The 15,687-nt window shown below is 51.8% G+C and overlaps 6 protein-coding genes across 6 annotated transcripts; 3 read left to right on the top strand and 3 right to left on the bottom strand.

Annotated features, from left to right (window-relative positions):
- Positions 1-473: 473 nt before the first annotated feature.
- On the top strand, positions 474-2,308 carry IAR55_003724 (uncharacterized protein; the record flags this gene model as incomplete). Its single annotated transcript, XM_066946830.1, has 8 exons — positions 474-507; positions 557-1,025; positions 1,083-1,343; positions 1,400-1,510; positions 1,558-1,852; positions 1,899-1,979; positions 2,032-2,173; positions 2,223-2,308. The coding sequence occupies 8 exons, from the start codon at positions 474-476 to the stop codon at positions 2,306-2,308; spliced, it is 1,479 nt and encodes a 492-aa protein (XP_066802209.1).
- Positions 2,309-2,618: 310 nt separating this feature from the next.
- On the top strand, positions 2,619-5,583 carry IAR55_003723 (uncharacterized protein; the record flags this gene model as incomplete). The annotated part of the gene is made up of 11 exons (XM_066946829.1): positions 2,619-2,685; positions 2,751-3,007; positions 3,054-3,356; positions 3,610-3,923; positions 4,069-4,261; positions 4,311-4,459; positions 4,508-4,639; positions 4,741-5,054; positions 5,104-5,158; positions 5,227-5,390; positions 5,441-5,583. The coding sequence occupies 11 exons, from the start codon at positions 2,619-2,621 to the stop codon at positions 5,581-5,583; spliced, it is 2,091 nt and encodes a 696-aa protein (XP_066802208.1).
- A 194-nt stretch (positions 5,584-5,777) lies between these two features.
- On the bottom strand, positions 5,778-7,644 carry IAR55_003722 (uncharacterized protein; the record flags this gene model as incomplete). Its single annotated transcript, XM_066946828.1, has 9 exons — positions 5,778-5,962; positions 6,025-6,134; positions 6,187-6,360; positions 6,411-6,519; positions 6,562-6,684; positions 6,728-6,835; positions 7,096-7,214; positions 7,271-7,539; positions 7,597-7,644. 9 exons carry the CDS (start codon positions 7,642-7,644, stop codon positions 5,778-5,780), a joined length of 1,245 nt encoding a protein of 414 aa, XP_066802207.1.
- A 400-nt stretch (positions 7,645-8,044) lies between these two features.
- On the bottom strand, positions 8,045-10,199 carry IAR55_003721 (uncharacterized protein; the record flags this gene model as incomplete). Its single annotated transcript, XM_066946827.1, has 11 exons — positions 8,045-8,329; positions 8,380-8,427; positions 8,481-8,585; positions 8,670-8,794; positions 8,843-8,929; positions 8,984-9,250; positions 9,298-9,343; positions 9,405-9,587; positions 9,643-9,674; positions 9,732-9,922; positions 9,967-10,199. 11 exons carry the CDS (start codon positions 10,197-10,199, stop codon positions 8,045-8,047), a joined length of 1,602 nt encoding a protein of 533 aa, XP_066802206.1.
- A 460-nt stretch (positions 10,200-10,659) lies between these two features.
- On the top strand, positions 10,660-12,754 carry IAR55_003720 (uncharacterized protein; the record flags this gene model as incomplete). Its single annotated transcript, XM_066946826.1, has 12 exons — positions 10,660-10,843; positions 10,898-10,957; positions 11,013-11,045; positions 11,100-11,118; positions 11,167-11,266; positions 11,317-11,524; positions 11,574-12,118; positions 12,169-12,269; positions 12,324-12,369; positions 12,425-12,465; positions 12,521-12,534; positions 12,594-12,754. The coding sequence occupies 12 exons, from the start codon at positions 10,660-10,662 to the stop codon at positions 12,752-12,754; spliced, it is 1,512 nt and encodes a 503-aa protein (XP_066802205.1).
- Positions 12,755-13,000: 246 nt separating this feature from the next.
- Positions 13,001-14,743, bottom strand: IAR55_003719 (cysteine proteinase 1, mitochondrial; the record flags this gene model as incomplete). The annotated part of the gene is made up of 5 exons (XM_066946825.1): positions 13,001-13,264; positions 13,339-13,499; positions 13,582-13,949; positions 14,194-14,420; positions 14,573-14,743. The coding sequence occupies 5 exons, from the start codon at positions 14,741-14,743 to the stop codon at positions 13,001-13,003; spliced, it is 1,191 nt and encodes a 396-aa protein (XP_066802204.1).
- Positions 14,744-15,687: the final 944 nt, after the last annotated feature.

The raw sequence follows: 15,687 nt of genomic DNA, 5'->3' as shown, positions 1-15,687 counted from the left end.
ATCGCAAAAAAGGGTCGTCCAACAATCATCAGACCGTGGGCACCCGGTTAATCCCCCGTGGGACTCCCCTCGACTGCAGAGAGATCGTCGACATGCATATATACTGAAGGATGTCCCCCACCCTTTCCAACATCAGTCCCCGGCTGATCCCGATTGCAGAAAACCCAGCACACAGTGATCACCATGTCTACAAGCCACGAGCACGTACATAACCCCAAGGTTGTCGTCGCCGACAACGACGACCTGTTGACCAAGCTCGACCAGAGTGTCATCAAAGATGCTGCCAAAGCAGATGTAGCCGAGCGCACCAACACCCTCAAGGCTGCGTTTCGCACCCACAAGAAGGTGAGTCAAAGGTTGGAGGGCAATCAGACGGTACGCTGATTACATGTGTAGGCCATCTTTTGGAGCATGGCCCTGAGCGGAGCGTGAGTTCAATTGACTTGGAAATAGAGCTGACTAGCAGTCTCATTATGGAAGGTTACGATGTGGTCGTGATCGCTTCCTGTAAGTGGAATCTGAGCGTCGCCAGACCATTTTCTCACTTGCCCCACAGTCTACGGTCAACCCAACTTCCTCAAACGATTCGGCGTACCGGTCCCGCTTAGCGTATCCCAAAACGGGTATGTCATTCCCGCTCAGTGGCAATCAGCCCTCGGCAACGGTTCGTCTGCCGGTGGTATCCTCGGTCTACTCTTGAACGGATGGGCTTCCGACAGGTACGGTCCGAAAAAGGTCATGCTTTGTGCGATTGTGGCCCTCACCGCTTTCATCTTCGTTGCGGTCTTTGCGAACTCCCTGGGAATGCTCGTGGCGGCCGAGGTGTTATGCGGAATCCCATGGGGTATCTTCCAAACTCTCACAACTGCTTACGCGTCCGAGGTCTGTCCTGTTCAACTTCGTGGATATCTCACCGCGTATGTCAACCTGTGCTGGGGTGTTGGTATTCTCTTGTCGTCAGGAGTGGTCAAAGCTACCCTTCCCATCACAACTGATTGGTCATGGCGCCTTCCTTTTGTCATCCAGTGAGTAGTGCGATTGTGCCTCGACTTCACAATTTCTGACGGAACCACATTGGACAGATGGGTCTGGGTCATTCCTCTCTTTGCTATCGTCTGGTTTTCCCCTCACTCCCCCTGGTGGCTTGTACGAAACGGACGACTCGAAGAAGCCGAGGACACCATCATGCGTTTGACCAATCCCGAATTCTTCTCTCGCGAGGACGCTAAGAACACTGTTGCTATGATGGTGCACACCAACGAACTCGAGAAGCAGGAATCTGAGGGTACCACCTATATCGATTGCTTCAGGACTACTAACCGCCGACGAACCGAAATCGTGATGTGAGTTGTGCTCTGCTTCCCACTCGCCTTTAGAGCTCTTGCTGACCTCGTCTCAGGATGGTGTTCGCGATGCAATTGTTATCCGGTCAGAACCTGATTGGCCAAGGTGTCCAGTTCTTGCAGACCGCCGGTATCTCCACCGATCTCGCCTTCTCCTTGAACATGGTGTAAGTGGAGAACAGTTGTATGTCGTGATACAACTGACCTGCCACAGTCTAAACTCAATGTTCATCATTGGCACTTTCGCGTCTTGGGGTCTTCTTTCCGTGTTCGGTCGACGCACCATCTACTTCTACGGAATGGCTTGCATGTCAGTCGTCTTGTTTGTCATTGGTGGACTCGGTTTTGTGCACTCCACCGGCGCCATTTACACCATCGGAGCTCTTTTGATCGCGCTCAACTTCGTCTACAACGCCAGTCTTGGTCCAGTCTGCTACACCTTGATCGGAGAGGTCTCTTCGACTCGACTGCGACAGAAATCTGTCGCGTTGTCACGTATCGCTTATCAGGTGAGTCGTTCATCGCTCTGGTGCGATGTCGTCTGACACTGCACAGATCATGAACATCACCTGTGGAATCATCGTTCCTCGAATGCTCAGTCCCACCACCTGGAACTGGGGCGCTAAGAGCGGTCTGGTGAATACTTGCCGTCTTGTGTCTCGAGCCGTCTAACGCCAGCTTTCTGCAGTTCTGGGGCGGAAGTGCTGCCCTCTGTACCGCTTACATCTTCTTGCGTCTTCCCGAGACTCGCGGCCGATCTTATGGAGAATTGGATCTGCTGTTCGAGAACAAGGTCGCCGCGTGGAGGTTCTCCAAGACCAAGGCGGATCGTGAGTGAAGGCAACATGCGGTATCGACCATTGCTGATCTGTTCCCCAGAATTCGCTACCCACGAGCCTCTTCAGCGTGTTCAGTCGGAGGAGAAGAAGGGCGTTAATCCTGAGATCTCGCATTTGGAGCATTGAAAAGATTGCTAGATACTGGGTCTTGTCATACGCCTCAATCATGATACCGACCCCGACCTATGCAGGGATTTGTCTTGGTGTGGTTCAGTCAGCTTGGTCTAGTCGATAGGAAGAGCAAAATCGATTACCCGCTGGACAAGCAGAGTTTTCCCCTAGGCTAAAGATGACGTAATATAGCTCGCATTGAACCGTAATTTATTTTTCCGGCTCACATTCGACCTATTATCATTCATCTTTCACCGCCGCGGCCTTCTTCTTACGACTCTCCTTCAATCTTCACCTTTCCAAAATCAACAACCAATTCCATCTAATGCCAGTCACCGAGACCACCTCAGGCAGGGCCAGACGCTCCAAGAAGAACCGGCCATGCGATTACTGTGAGACCATCTGCGTCGCGATCGATTGAGTCGCCAAAAATACTAACCCTCGATCACAACCCTAGGCCGCAAACAGAAGCACATGTGCAACATCCCCGCAAGGGGTCCACCATGTGTTGGGTGTGAGGCCAGAAATATGGCGTGCACCTATATTCTTCCACCAACACAACGCAAGAGAACGCCGAAGGATGTTCATACCGAAGCCTCAGTGGGCGGGAACGACATGATCGCGGCTGGCACATCAAGCCAAGGTGGCTCATCGACCTCAGATCGACCAATGGCTGGTGAGGTCGATCGCAGTCCAGGGCGAGCAGGAACGACGGTGAGTAGATGTGACAGTGAAACAGCCATTGACCCAAGACGTACAGACCACACATATCGTGCCATCCCCCGGATCGCCGTTTAATTTGCGTACCACATCTGAGCAGCGAGATGACACCAACATGAATCACGACCTCACGACACTGGCCGATCTACGGCCGGCTGTTGGTGGGACTCTGGGGGAATTGATGGAAATGTCACAGTCGACAGGAGTATCCGATCCCCGAACACCACCCTCCACGTTGCCTCAACCCATCAGCATGCATACTACAACCATAAATACGCTATCCGACATGGTAGCGTCAACATCCGCGATGGGTAATATTCAGCCACCATCTTTACCTCCGAACGTGACTGGCAATCGTCAACTTTCTGAAATCTCTTCGCCGATGATCATCCTGCATCCAGAAGAAAGTGGACCTCAGTCAGCGGTGACGGCCCACCTCGATTCGCAGCTTCACCGATCGTCTCACACGAGCCCCTCTCTCTCGCGTTTGATTAGGACTTACAGGACTACCTACAACAGCAAGTCATCCGGAGAGGGTTATCATTGGGAGAATGATGTGAGTGCTCTTGAGAAGAATAATACTCATGCGCCTTCAGCCACCTTACGCGCCAGTCGAAGTCCACTCTCCTTTAGATAATGATCCCGCTGTCAATACCGCCGAAAACGAGACATACTTTATGGGATCGCACGCGGTCCCGGCCCTGGCAGTTGAGGACCCGTCGCTCAGCGCCGATGCCGAGACGCTGGCGGGTGAGTATCGCCAGGTCTCCGACAATCCTCGCGTCCCAGCCTTCTTCAGTACCAAGAACCCGACTCTTCTATATGGTAGACTGCCGTTCACAAGTCAGACAGCGTGGTCGAAGGTACTTGAGAGGGTCGGGCTCATGGGCGCTGAGGACGCATTACGGACGTAAGTCCCCTCTCCTGAATTTACGCTAACTATTCAGCTTTCTCCAGAAGACCTTGCCTGCAATGCCCACGATGAATGCAGTACGCTTCCAGGCGTCCTGTCGAGGTGATGCAAATTCGGGACCTTTTCCATACGCCCTCCTCAGCTGCATAGTCGCCCACACCACTACGTACAATCAAGATATGCGACCGTATCACATTGAGCTTTGGTCCAACGTACTCCAAGCGCTGGAGGACGAGTATCGTGTCCCCCGACTTCAGACCCTGCAAATCGCACTACTCATCATCGGTTCTCGACCCAACATCAATTCTGGACAAAACTCCATCGCTATCGCTCGAGTGAGTGGCGTCCTTTCAGATCATAAAAATTGCGCTGATACCGACCTAGGCTACTGGGCTAGCGTACTTGCTTGGTCTTCACATCGATTGCACCGGTTGGCGGCTACCGCTTTGGGAACGTAAAGTTAGACTAAGGGTCTGGTGGGCTCTTGTCATTCACGACTCGTGGCACTCCCTGGTCCATGGGAGACCGAGCATGTGAGTCCGCAACCTCGGAGAAAGAGCCAGTCTCACATCTCACCACAGATTATCCACTCGGAACGACAATGTGCCGCTGCCGACTCTCGACGACAGTGACTGGGGAGAATTGGCTAGCGACTCCGATAGGCGATCGATGGAGTCGTTCATTGCCATGTGTAAAATGACCGTGATCCTGAAGTGAGTCCATGTGGCGCGTGTTTTCTGACAAGCCACAGTTTCTTGTGCGACGAGTTCTACACCGTGTCCGCTTTGCTCAATCCACACCGCCCGGCCACTAGACTGCGCTTATTGGAAACCATCGGTCGCGACTTGGATGCCTTTGACGCTGATCTCCCGTCGACACTCCGCTTCGATCCATCGACGTCGGTCGATTCAGTCGTTTCGACTGCGAGCGGGGTCCGATCTATGCAGCTGGTCCGCATCGGTCTGACCGTTGTGATACTGAGGCTGACCCTTGGAGCGGAAGGACCAGGATTGCCACTGCCAGAAAGAACCGAGACCTTGCTGAAAGCGGTACTGGACCTAGGAGAGCTACTGGCAACCTTCCTAGAAAGGTTGACCACGGAAGAGTATGACTCTTATTGGCTACCATGTGAGTGAGATGATAGCAATGCTCTTGGGCCTTACTGATTCGCGGTTAGACTGTCCGAACCTGATATCCGAGGCAATCCGACTTCTCTTGACGGCCATGTTCCGGTCACGAGACCTCAATGATCGCAGCTTTCGTGGACAGTTGGCACGACCCTCTCGCGGATTGTAACTAGCATCTCACTGGCGGCTCACAAACATGCGTGGGATATTGCCATGGTCGCCGTTCGCCATCTGGAAAGGCTTTTCTCCTCAGTGAAGACCAGTTTTGATGAGGTGAAAGAATGGGACCGTCAAGTTCGCACTGGGGAGATCAATGATCCAGTCGTACTTAACGAAGGTAGGTGTGTGCAGGTCGTAGGGACTGTGCTGACTTCCAAGGGTTTGCAGATACTTCCTTGAACTTTTCGCCATCGATTTTTGATAACATAGATCTTGGAAGCGCGTTCGGCGCAATCGAAGACTTCAGCACCATGCAATGGCTCCCTGAGAACAACGACCCCCATTCTGTATTTCCAGGCTCAATGTTTTGAGTGAGAATTGGGCTTCTTGTGTGCTTCATGAGGCAGACATATGGACTCAATTACTATTGTCCTGTTGTTGGCACAAACAATCCGGAACCACGACTACCATGCATGGATGCTCTAGCTCACAACTTGTTCAATGTGTCTGCGATATGGAACTGGCTGCAATCTACACCGGCTGCAGTTGACACGCTACTGACGGGTCAAGCGTTCATTCCACCAATCTTACTCGTGATCACGCGGCCGTCCTTCATGACTGCTTTGAGGTGATCCTCCGGTCGGTCGAGAACAGTGATGTCACTCAACGGGTTTTGATTGAGGAAGATGAGATCGGCGTACGCGCCTGGAGCAATAACACCGAGTTTACCCTCTTGCTTGAGCATCTTGGCTGATAGGATGGCGCCATTAGCTCATGACAGCTTGATCTTCGAAGTCGTGACCATCACTCACCAGGGTTGACGGTCGCATGGCGCAAGATGGCTGGTGAAGGCAGGACCTCCGAACGGACCGTGAACTCTTCGGTTTGTAGAGCTTGCATCGAAATCAAGAGATCCGAGCCGCTGCGAATCGCACTATCAGCATTTACTCAAAGCTCCCTCTGATATCACTTACTAACAGATGTTGACTCCAGCGTCATGTGCCAACTTCAACGCTTTGAGCCCGTTTTGCATGACCTCCCAGTTCTTAACTTGTCCAGATTCGGGCAAGAAGTCTTCCCAGGGAGATCGGACCATGATACCGTAACATGAAAGGGTAGGAGTCAACCAAATGCCTTTCTCCGCCATCCTTGAATATCGATCAGTAAGAGTACATCGCCTGGAACGAAATATACTTACATCTTTGCTGTCTCAGCGGAAATGAGATTACCATGCTCGATACCGCCAACACCGTTGTTGACGGCGTGAGCAACAGCCTCATCGGTGTATGCGTGTGCGGTCACTGCTCCTGTAAGCAGATATACAGGTCTATTGGATGATCAACACTCACCCAGCCTTCCACCCATCGACTTTGCCGTCTGGGTACAAGCTCTGACCTCTTCGGGTGTGTATTGAACACTCTCAATTGCGTCTGTCTCAGAGAGAACTCCGCCGCCGACCATGATCTTGATGACTGTGTGGGGCGTGAGCTTCTGAGTTCTATGGATATCACTCACAGTCTGCACCCGCCATCAACTCCTCCCGCGTAGCACGCAGAACTTCAGGCACTCCATCTGCTACCCTTCCGAGAGCGAGGGAGAAACCACCACAACACCCGGGGTGTTCTGCTGCTCGACCGCCGCCTCGCTTGATTGCAGGACTAGACAATCAGTCGCGCTCATTTCTCACCCACCTACCTGAAGTCACCATGTCCACCAGTCTGACTGATCGCTTTGCCGCACTGGAACAACCTTGGACCCACGACGAGACCTTCGACGAGGGCTTGAGCGAGAGACTTGGAAGCCCCACCGGTGTCTCGAACGGTTGTGAATCCTCGATGGATCATTTCTATATAGTCAGCACGCTCTACAACAGTGAGACTTACCCTTCAACGTGTAAGTCTGTCTCAAAGCGACATCTTCCTCTGGAGTGTGGTATACCAGCTCAGTCATGTTCTTCACACCCGCTACAGCTGTGACATGTACATGGGCATCAATGAGGCCGCTTTGAAGGTCAGACGTCAGCTGATGGCGTCGAGCTCCCTGATAGGCTCCACACACGGGCAGATGTATAGCCCAGACACGTCTACTGTATCCAAGTCAAGATCCTCATTCGCTTTCCACCTTCCACTGGGTATCACCTCGCTGATAATTCCGTTCTCCACCACGACAGTTTGTAAGCCGTCAAGCAGACTCCCAGAATCGGCGTCAATGACTTTGGCGTTCTTGAATACATAACCTTTGGGTGGGGGAGCGATCCAAGGGGAGACTGCAAGTTTGGGCAGGTACCCGGGACGCGTTGCAGCTGGCCCAGGGAAGGACTTTGTGGGCTGTAGCCGAAAGGCGACATGAGCACTACTGCTAGTCGCGGACCGATGAATGCTCACCTGTACGGAAGATGAAGATACGCTTTCACCTGGTCGAGTAGCAGTCATAGCTGCGGGTAGGTGAATGTAGAATCAAGTCGTTGAAAGAGAAAGTGAGTAATTGATTAACGAAAAGACCTAGGATAGGATGTTTCGATAGCCTGTGAAGTCAAGCCAAAAAGGCGGACGCCGAGAGATGGCCGCGGCCAAGTGATGTTAGCCGGCCTCCAACTTCGGGATTTACAAGACAAGCAGACTGAAATGCGGAGATCGTGGCATAAGAACACTCCCAAACTATACGCATTTCCAGGCCAAATTATGCGAAAGAAAATTATTTTGTCTACCTCATTACAGTTCTGATGATGACCTTCATATTTCTGGATTCCGGCAAGCGCAAGCGCTATCTTTTTGTTTTGTTTTTTCTGCATGAATTTCTGCCCCGATCCATACCTTTGCTCCTAGACAATCACTAGTGCTTTGGCGCAAGTCCCGAGCATCCCTTGATTCGCTGATCGATCCAGATTTGAATACCGTCCTGACGGTAATCGTCGTTTTCGGCCTTGGTTCCATTGATGACAAAGGCCATATTCTCTTTCTTGTGTCGGAAATCCGGCCAGTGATCCATGTTTTTGTGGTTTGGGTCCTGATGATGCACGAATGATACCCATGCTCCACGCATCATAAGTGATAGAGATTCATCGTGGCCGTAAGGGTCGAACTTCGTCTTGGTGGGATCGCCGAAAACGTAGGCGAGCTGGTCATGCAATCAGGAATTGCTCGTCTTTGATGGATGGTCTAACTCACTTCCGTGGCGTGGGTGGCGCCGATACTCAAACTGGCCATGTAAGGCACCTATTTCGACACTATGAGCTGAGCGCATGGGCGAAATGCATTAAGTAGCTCACCTGACGGAAATGATAGCTAAATGTGGGCTGCCCAGCGCCAGCCATGAGGCCTGTGATCCATCGGCGAGGCGAATCTTCGATGGCATCTCCGAACATGACGTTGCTCTTCGAAAAAAGGAAAAAAAAGGAAAAAAAGAAACACAGTCAAAACGATGATCACAAGCTCAGGGCGGCGTAAGATCGGCTTACCCTCTTGTCCATGGAACCGGACGCGAGTAGACCTCTACCGGTCCCCATTGGCACTCCTTGTGTGGGGTCATTCGGGTACGCGGCCAAGAGGTCAGGAAACACACTGGCGTCGACCACATAGCTCGCTGATTGCGTCATTCAGAGGACCTATTCAGCTAGCCTGGGGCACTTACTGGCGTTGAGAGAAGTGATGCCAGCTTGTAAAGCCGTGTCGTTGTCGACGCCAGTAACACTAAGAATCGTTCCTTCATCTTGATTGGCTGCGGACCAGGATCAGTGGGGGATTGTCGTCATTCAGGAACGCTGGTACTTACTACCCATTAACAGAGGTACTTTGATGAAGCTGCCTTCTGCCCACATCTGAGCCGGATGCTTTTCGATCAACTTGCCATCAATCGAAGGGAGAAACTGGTCGAAATACTTGAGGGAAACGTTGTACAAAGTGTCGATATCGAGGGTTTTGAGGCAAGACAGACTACCGCAAGTGGTATCGGCAAGGAATTTTTGATAAGTGGCCTCGCGTATGTCAGATATGTTGTAGTTGCAGGGCATCTCGTAGAAGCTACCGCTCTCCACGATGGCTTGAAACGATGTTAGTACCACCCGATGTCATGAGGTTGGGACTCACCCGAGCTGAAGAGATTGTCATTCCGCCCACCGTACGCCACAAGATGCTGCAAGATACCGGTACCGCCGGCACTACATGTTGTTAAGTGTATGATCAATCATTGTAACATACCTCTCTCCCTGGAAAGTCACTTTCTTAGGGTTACCTCCGAAAGCTTCGATGTTCTCTTGAACCCAGGCCAAAGCAACACGCTGGTCCAGTAGACCTAAATTCTCAATGCCGGCTGCATGTGCCTCGTGTCCGGAAGGATAGCCGAGGATAAGCAGACGATAGTTGATTGAGACAAAGATCTGCACGTATGTCAGGCGAGGAACCTTGGGAACATCACACCGGACCAGAACTGACTATGGGATGACCTAAGTCCATAGAGGTTTGCACTACCATGGATTAGCGTCAGAGTCATGGACTTCCAAAGCAGAATAGATCACACTCACCCAGGTAGCTGCCGTTTTGGGTTTGATCCCGTCCACTGCCACCCCAGAATCCACCTCCGTGCGCCCAGAACATGACTGGCAGATTGGAGTGTTCATCGGTGCCCGCAGGTCTCACAATGTTCAGGGAGAGGCAATTTTCGCTTTGGGGCCAAATATCGTTTCCAGATCCCCAGCAGGCATCGGTGTACTCACTGCCGTCAGTGTCAGGACAGAAGAGGCAACTCACGTGGCGGACAGTGTACCATTGTATGAAAGCGCAGGCGTCGGTGGTTCGAAACGAGCGGGTGGTGCAGCATAAGGTATCCCACCGAAGAATTCTTGATTGAAATTAGGTAGTACAGCTCCTTGGAGGGTACCATTACGAACAGTCACTCTCGGGACCGCATCGCGATTCGTTAGAGAGCTGGGAATGGCTGAAACCGCTGCCACGGCTGCAAGGCCGGTGAACACGTAGGTTGAAGGGAACATTTGAGATTGGAGACAGGTAATCTATGCAATCCTCCTCGAGAAGGACCGGTCAGAGGCACTTTTATAATCGGAGAGAGGTTCGGAATAGCTCCGCTGGAACTTCTGCCAGAGGCAAGCTGGTTTCGAAGACAACGCCGCGGCCAGAATTATTCATTCCAAGGATCGGCTTCCAATTCGCACGAGACCCGACGAAAGGCGGACAAGACAAAGATGTGTTCGACCGCCGCGGCCATTGGCCGGAACTCTCGATTTTGTTCGCATACGGAAATAAAGGAGCCGGAAAAGACCGTTCTGTCTGTCGTACAGGATATGCAAGACCAGGCCTCGCACAATGATCAAAAGCTTGGCCGCGGCCACCTTCCTGTGTGAGGTATGGAGGTACATAAGAGCAGGTCCGACTTCACTACCGAAACACTGTTTTGTCAATAGCAATATTACATTCCACCCAACCGAGGAACACATGTCATCTACAGACGAACACGACGCAGCCGCGAAGGAGTCTGGTCTCGACCAAGGCGTCCAAGTGCTGGAGGCCAACGACGGTCGCAAGGCTCAAGAAAGTGAACTTGTACATATCGATTACACAGATAAGGAGGAACGCCAAATTGTGCGAAAAATCGATGCTATCGTGCTTCTTCTCTTTGGTATGTGGGAGCAAAATGTTGCCACTGGCGAGTGATACTGAGAATTGCATGCAGCGTGCATCTACATGTTTCAGTATCTCGATAAAATTGCCCTTTCATATGCTGCAATCTTCGGTAAGTCCTGAAGCTTGGAAGACCGCAATCAGAGGAGTCTAATCAAGCGATTCAGGTTTGCGAACGGATTTACATCTTCACGGACAGGGTGAGTGGTTCTTTTACCTCTCTCGGCTGTATTGACGCCCACATTCACTCGCAGAATACAGTTGGGCATCGAGGTATGTCAGACACGATTCATTGGGCTTTCTCTGAGACTTGGCGAACAGTATCTTCTACTTCGGCCAATTCGCATTCGAATGGGTCGGTATCTATTTACTGCACAAGCTCCCCATCAAGCAGGTCGTCGGTGTCTCCATTGTAATCTGGGTAAGTCAGGCCAGTCCCTATATTGGGAACGTCCGGCTGACATCCCACAGGGTGCCATTATGATGTGTCTCGCCGCTGCGAACAGCTTTGCTGGTCTTGCAACAGTTCGATTCTTCCTTGGTCTGGCAGAGGGAGCAGTCGCACCTGCATTCGTTATCCTCACTTCCTTTTGGTGGAAGAAGAAGGAACAGCCGATCCGTGTGGCCACCTTTGTGTCGGCTAACGCAATGGCTCAGATTGTTGGGGCCCTTCTGCTTTGTGAGTTTTCCTCGGTCCGTAGGTGATTATATGCTGATGCCCATCGCAGACGGTTGCGGCTCCATCAAGAACGCCTCAATCAAGGGTTTCAAAATCTCATTCCTCCTTGCTGGTGGCATCACAATCCTTCTTGGTGTCACGTTTCTACTTGTGATCCCGCTCACACCAGCCACCGCGTGGTTCCTAACCCCTCGTCAACGTGAGATTGCCGTATACAGAGTCGCTCGTGAGCGAGCTTCGTTCCAACACAACCAGTTTGACATGCAACAGGCATGGGCCACCTTCAAAGACCCAAGATTGTATCTGGTTTTCTTATGGGCGGTTCTAGTCTGTATGACTTCGGTCGTCGTCTTCGGCTCCATCGTCATCAACGGTTTAGGATTCAGCCCCTTCCGCACACTTCTCATCGGTCTTCCTGGACCCGCCATTCAACTCCTCACCATCTGGTTAGGCGTCATCGGCATCTGGTTCTTCCCGAACGGTCGGGGTATCATTCAATGCTTGTTGATTCTCCCTCCCTGGATAGGCTGTATCATGCTGTACTCACTCCCGTATGCGGACAAATGGGCTTTGACCGGTGGCTACTGGTTGGCGGTGAGTTCTGCGGATCGCTGCCCTTCGGTCAGACACTGATTTGCTGGTAGACCTGCAACTCTAGCGTGTTCGTTGTCAACATGTCTTTGATTGCGTCTAACTTCAAGGGACATACTCGAAAAACAATTGTGTCGTTTGCGTATTTCATTGGGTTAGCTTCTTCTGTCACATCCAATCGTGATTAACCAGACTGACTCGAATATAGTTACTGTGTTGGTTGCATCGCTGGACCGCAGATGTTCTTGGCCACTGTGAGTTAATCACCGGGCCGGACCAAGTCGATCCCATCTGACAGGGTTTTCTCAGGAAACACCAACGTACCCCACTGCCATGAGAGCATGTATCGGGTAAGTGTGTGTCATTCACTGCATTTTACCGCAACACTAACCTTTCCTCCGATAGCCTCTACGCAGTGTGTAAGTAGTATTGCGATGACTTTGAGTGGTGATCCCGACTGACGGACATCGCAACGCAGACATCGTTGCCCAGGTCGCGTACCTCGCTTTGAGCTACTATGAGAACAAGCGACGTGACAAGCTCGCTGCCGCCGGCGACGATTCGGCTATCCCTCGACCGGCGTCTGACGAGGACAACAGGACTGATCTAGAGGATCTTAGCTTCAGATATGTTCTCTAACTGTTTGAGACTCAGAAGCGTTGTCTTGCGAGGGGCTCATAGAGGCTGGATGCGTGATGGTAGATTGAATCACGATATGGTATACAATAGACTGTGCGCTTGAGGACATCGGAAGGCCACAGAAGACATGCCCGTTATATTCATTGCATACAACCATAGCCATCGCAAGACCAGGAACCGGACAAGACCAAGTAAAACCAGCAGAGCCAACCCCTCAGTCAACGTTAAGCCAACGAACCCTGATTGTCAGCGCCGTCTCAAAGGTAGACTCACCATAGGATCCCATGGTTTGAGCATGACTGCCTCGGTGTTGAGCAATTGGCTCCACTTCGATTCCACAATGCTTTTCGGAACGACAACTTGATAGACGTACTCTTTGAACCAGGCTGAGGTCATCATGAACCAGCCCTTCTCCCCAGCGGTGTCGGACCAACTGTTTTCGACCTTGTAACGGACAGGTCGACCCGACGCGTCGAGATGCACCGCGGTGATGACCATTGCATGAGTCATCTGAATATCTGTTAGCGTACGCGAGTGGTGTGTAGAGACTCAATCTGAGTACTCTGCTATCAGACTAAACTCACGGAGCTTTCCCCAGTTTCCAATCGCTGCGCTTTGTTCATGCCCAGCGTGAAGCCGTAGGCTGCGCTGATGTCGTATACATCGCAATCCATCACACCTTCTGGAGTATTGCTGGCCTTGCCAACGTCACAGCCAAAGAACAAAGGGGTATTGGCTTTGATACCTGCGATCACAGCGTCCTCGAGGACCGTGATCGGAGCGTTGACGTCTGGGCGTCAGCTACATCCGCCTTGAAGTCAACTTACATCGAACAGGCTTCCCATTCCAGACGTTTCCAAGTCTTTCGACGGAGTATAGCCGCTCGTATTGATTTCTTGGGTCATTGATCAAACTGAAGCTATCCGCGGGATCCATGCCCTTGCGCTTGCCATATTGCGCGTAAAAGTCCCTGGGCGTGCCAGTCCACGAGTGAAATTTGTTGTCCTTGTCGTAATACTCCCAGGTGAGCTGGTCGGTCGGTTTGGGCGGGGAGCCGAGAGCGATGGTCAGGGTCGAGAAGACTTCAGCAAGGAAAGTCGACTTCATCTTGCGGAGCGATCCGCCTTGAGCAGATGCGGCTCGAAGAAGAACCGCATATTCGCGGAGTTTCGATGTCAGAAGCGAGTCAAGTCGACTGGAAGCGGTGGACGAAAACGCTTCAGGATAGAGTGACTTAGGGACGATACCGTATGTCTCTGTTGGTCAGTCAAAACTCCACCAATGGTAAACTCACCAATCACGTTCACAGCCATGTCCCATTGGCCACCGTCATTGACTGGTGCTTGATTGAGGTACGACATCAGGCGACCGTTCAGAGGTTCGTCGAGGAGCTCAAGGACGTTCCTCATCGTCAGCAATATCCACAGAAGGTGACTCACTCAAGGAAGTAGTTTGCTTTCTCCAATTTGTCGTAGAAGAAGAGGTAGTTCTGAGACAGTTCGAAGTCGCCGAGCTTGAGCTGCTCGATCACGTTGTAACGCAGTACATTGGCTGCCATAAGTAAAGAGTCTCGTAGCGGCAGACTCACTTGTTGCAAAAAGCCAGCATCGACCCGAGCTAGCTTGATTGACGCGCGGTCCAGGATAACCCTCTTTGCCATCTGTGCCTTTGAGAGAAAGGTTGAAGATCTTCGCATCTCGAACAAGGGCAGGACGAGAGGCGAGAGAAAGGACAGGATCCGCTTTGGAGAGGACGAGACGGGACAAGGAGAGGGTAGGGTTCTTGAACTGTCAGCCGACCTCATCGCAATAAACCCACCTTGTCAAAGTCATCGGACCACTTATCAAGGATGTCTGCGTTTAGCGATTCAAACTCAGGTTCGTCCCCCTTACACAGATGGACTGGAGGCTGCGACACCGAGGACTTCTCGTTGACGACCTCCACTCGACGTTCCGTCGGCGACTGCGTTTTCGAAGCCTGTGATCCCATTGCGGTCTGATGAGATAGTTGTTGAGCACGACACAGAAAGAATCAAAAGCGAACCAGGTGTAGGAACATATCAAGAATGGCGGGGTGAGCAGATGCAAACGCATGGGTGTCGGTCAACCCCGATCACATCTTTACGCGGAGCTGACCAATCAAACGCGAGATGGTTATCCCTATAACGTTATCGTAACGTCAGCCCCCTATTTATGAGACACTAAGCCGTGGAGCCTCCCTCCTCAGTGACTGAGAATTGAATTCGGAATTGAGGGTCGACCATGTCATTTGACGATGGAAACCGACTCTGCAGCACATCATTGCCTCATACACCTCAGGGTTAAGGGGTTACAACATGATTTCCCGCCTGGGGAGTTTTGACCAAACGCATTTTTATGATGCCCAAATGGTACTGGGATATAGTCTAGGCCCATAGCTACCCCAATCTCTGTCGTTTGACCATGTAGCTTCAATAATTGGCGAGTAATCGGCCTTGGGCTGAATCCGGGGAATGACTCATTGCTTGCCAACAAGGTCACATATGATTGATTTTAGACTCGTTTAGGGGTTAGGGGTTAGGGGTTAGGGGTTAGGGGTTAGGGGTTAGGGGTTAGGGGTTAGGGGTTAGGGGTTAGGGGTTAGGGGTTAGGGGTTAGGGGTTAGGGGTTAGGGGTTAGGGGTTAGGGGTTAGGGGTTAGGGGTTAGGGTTAGGGGTTAGGGGTTAGGGGTTAGGGGTTAGGGGTTAGGGGTTAGGGGTTAGGGGTTAGGGGTTAGGGGTTAGGGGTTAGGGGGTTAGGGGGTTAGGGGTTAGGGGTTAGGGGTTAGGGGTTAGGGGGTTAGGGGTTAGGGGTTAGGGGGTTGGGGGTTAGGGGGTTAGGGGTTAGGGGTTGGGGGTTGGGGTTAGGGGTTGGGGGTTAGGGGGTTAGGGGTTAGGGGGTTAGGGGTTAGGGGTT

This window comes from Kwoniella newhampshirensis, chromosome 7, assembly GCF_039105145.1.
Source record: "Kwoniella newhampshirensis strain CBS 13917 chromosome 7, whole genome shotgun sequence".
Lineage (NCBI taxonomy): Eukaryota > Fungi > Basidiomycota > Tremellomycetes > Tremellales > Cryptococcaceae > Kwoniella > Kwoniella newhampshirensis.
This window is presented reverse-complemented; position numbering and strand designations above follow the sequence as displayed.